This window comes from Sinocyclocheilus anshuiensis, unplaced genomic scaffold, assembly GCF_001515605.1.
Source record: "Sinocyclocheilus anshuiensis isolate Anshui unplaced genomic scaffold, SAMN03320099.WGS_v1.1 scaffold1335, whole genome shotgun sequence".
NCBI classification, from domain to species: domain Eukaryota; kingdom Metazoa; phylum Chordata; class Actinopteri; order Cypriniformes; family Cyprinidae; genus Sinocyclocheilus; species Sinocyclocheilus anshuiensis.
In genome coordinates this window covers 102967-106366 of record NW_015540921.1, presented here as the reverse complement: position 1 = coordinate 106366, position 3400 = coordinate 102967, and the positions used below count along the sequence as shown (strand labels likewise).

Here is a 3400-nt window from a genome sequence, read left to right as displayed (position 1 = left end):
ATCTGTGTCCTGTCTTGTCACTGTCATTCTGTTGCACTGTGGAGCTTCTGTCACTAAAACAAATTCCTCGTATGTAAACATACCTGGCATCATTCTGATTCTGATTCTAAAAAAACAGTTCTGACTAGCAAGATAAGAACTGTTACTAGTAGTAATTACAAAATATACTAGTGTCTAATAAATAAGTACTAGTACCTAATGAATAACTACTAGTATCTATTAAATAGGTACTAGTATCTAATGAATAAGTACCCGTATCTAAAAAAATAAGTACTAGTATCTAATGAATGCTTATTAGTAATATTTAAATAGATACTAGTCACAATTGCAATAATTACTAGTCAGAAATTAAAATATTATGTCAAAAATAGAATAACTACGACTCCCTGTTCATTTGGAGATATCTTCAACCTCATAAAGAACTAGTGAGAATGTATTTGGAGATATCTTCATTTAAACAGATCATTACATAAACATGAGTACCTCTCCACCGTCCAATCAGGGTCCACATGGTAATACAATACATTAATATTGCAGAATTAATTTGATTGTTAAGTAAGGCTAACTGGCTTTGTATGTTAGCCTATCTTGCTAATTGGTTACGAAAACACAAGGAAAGATTACAAACCTGTTGTCCAACAAAAGTATAATGATATGTCTTAGTCCAAATTCACTTCACAACAACAGTCGAGTCTTTGAAATAACTTATTTTTGTGATCTGACATGGTTTCATTAAACCGAATGAGGCAGAAATCATGCCACTTTATATTATTCTATGCAGTGATAAAGGCTATGTCGATTAGCATTGCATTTTAAAAATACTTTATTCTTATAAAAATACCTGAGATGGCTTGAAGAGCACAGATAAAACCAAAAATAATTAAGAACTTTGAGGTAAACATTTGCAAATCCTTACGTTTTTCTCCAGGGTAGAGAAGTGTAAATTTTTTCTTTCTTTCTTTCTTGCAGCTATATTTATTATTAAATACTCAGTTTTGTATATTATAGTGAAATAGTGTTATTACAATGTTAATGTTTAAATGTTTTTATTTAGAAATAATAACCATAATCATTATTAGTTATATTGATATATAAAAACAACATTTTGACCAAATTGTACAGCCCTACAAGTACAGCAAACCTGGTGTTTTTATTATTATTATTATTATTATTATTATTATTATTGTTATTAACTTTTTGACCTTTTTTCCAAATAAAGAAAATGTTTGTCTGACAAACATAAGGTTTGGATTTTGTGTGCCTTGTACAGAACATTCAGTGTCTGCAGCACCGGTGTGACCTGTACAGGACATTAATGTAAAAACATTCAGTGTCTGCAGCACCAGTGTGCCCTGTACAGAATATTAATGTAAAAACATTCAATGTCTGTAGCACCAGTGCTATATGCAAAATAAGTTACCATACAGCCCTGGTATGATATTTATTGTTTTTACTGGAGGAAAAATAGGAAAATAACAGACAATAAAATTGGTGTCTTATCTCCATGCTGCCACTAGAGGTCACTCGATGACCAACAAACACATTAGGCTACTATGTTTATGGAATTACAGTGTTAACAAAACTGACAAAAATACGTTTTCTATGTGTTTGTGTACAAATAATTGTTTCTTTTCTATGTGGTTTCCTCAAAAAAAAGTACTTCCATCTCCTTGTTTCTGTTTCCTGTCTAATCTCTCTCCTATATGCTGCTGGCTCATTAATATTCAACATACGATTACCATACTAGGCAGAAATGCGAATTAAAAAAATTGTACTAGTATCTATTAAGTTCAGGGTATCTCTGGTCTAAAAAGTTACTAGTAACTAAAAAAGAAGTACTAGTTCTATTTTTTCTTAACAAGAAGAGTATAATTAAATACTAGTCACTATTGGAATAAATACTAAGTACTAGTAACTTTACAAAAGACATTAGTTCCTAAAGAATAAACACTAGTACCTATAGAATAAGCACTAGTAGCTAATGAATAAGTACTAGTACTTAATGGAAAAGATACTAGTATCTAAAAAATAAGTACTAGTACTATGAAAATAGATACTAGGTACGGTTTATAGATTAAATGTTAAAACGGCTTTCCATACTCTTACAACACTTACCAGGAAGAGACTGACTTATTTCTCCTTTCTGTCACTGATTTTCTTCTCTTTGACAAAAGCAAAAAATAATCAGCCATAAGTGGACAACGAAGAGAAAGACTTTGAAGAAGCTTTTTTGGGAAGTTTGTTTCTGAACAGACAGCAGGTCTTTGTGATTCTCGTGGTTATTCATGTTTGAAACCATCGTTCAGAAAGTGAAAGTAAAGTTTAGGTTGCTGGAGCTCAAACAGTGAAAATGGCTTTATCAGATGAATATGACTATAATTGTCCCGTGTGCTGTGAAATCTTCAAGACTCCTGTTCTTTTATCATGTAGTCACAGTGTCTGTAAAGAGTGTATTCAACAGTTCTGGAGAACCAAGAAAACTCAGGAGTGTCCCGTCTGCAGGAGAAGATCCCCAAAAGAATATCCTCCATTAAACCTTGCATTACAAAACTTGTGTGAGTCGTTCCTGAAGGAGAGAAATGAGAGCCGTTCATCAGGATCTGAGGAGATCTGCAGTTTACACAGTGAGAAACTCAAACTCGTCTGTCTGGAGGACAAACAACCTGTGTGTTTAGTGTGCTTTACTTCAGAACAACATGACAATCACACATTCAGACCCATCAGTGAAGTGGTTCCTTCATATAAGGTAGGACAAAGGTCTCCTGTTTCATATGTAAAGAACAATAAGTCATCATAAACACAGATATCATCACATTCATGCTCTCAGTAGTTCTCTCTGCCATTTTACTTAAATTCATGAGACTTATACTCTGCTGTGAGAAAGTATTTGCCCCCAAATGGAGCCACTTCTGTGAAGGTTGTACTGTGTTGAGTTGTTTTCATTTGGAGATAATGGCTCTCACTGGTTCTTTGAGTCCAAGAGCCTTTAAAATCACTTTGTAACCCTTCCAGACCGATGTATTTCAATCAGCTTCTTTCTCAGCATTTCTCAAATCTCTTTCACTTTTGGCAGAGTGTGTTACTGGGTAAGACCCTTAACCAACTTCATGCTCATCAAAAATGTCTAAGTATATTTTGTATTTACTCAGGTTCCTTTTGTTTTATGTTTGGTTTTAATTTCTGAATCAATTTAGTATGAGTATGAGATATACTGAAAAAAAAAAAAAAACATCAGGATGAGGGCTAATAATTTATCACAGCACTGTATGATCACTGTATTCTCTTCTCTTCTCTTTACTGTAATCTGGTGTTTTATGTATTTTTATTTTGTCCAATTCTAGGAGGAGCTCAATACAGCACTGAAGTCCTTACAGGAGAAACTAAAAAAGAGAGAAGAAAT

At 33.1% G+C, this 3400-nt stretch overlaps 1 protein-coding gene across 1 annotated transcript in view; it reads left to right on the top strand.

Annotated features, from left to right (window-relative positions):
- The first annotated feature begins 2077 nt into the window (after positions 1–2077).
- Positions 2078–3400, top strand: part of LOC107689335 (tripartite motif-containing protein 35-like) — a 3841-nt gene continuing 2518 nt past the window's right edge. Inside the window, exons 1-2 of the mRNA XM_016487286.1 lie at positions 2078–2746; positions 3342–3393. Coding sequence (XP_016342772.1) covers positions 2351–2746; positions 3342–3393 — 448 coding nt within the window. The 5' untranslated portion in view covers positions 2078–2350. The remainder of the gene's footprint in view (positions 2747–3341; positions 3394–3400) is intronic.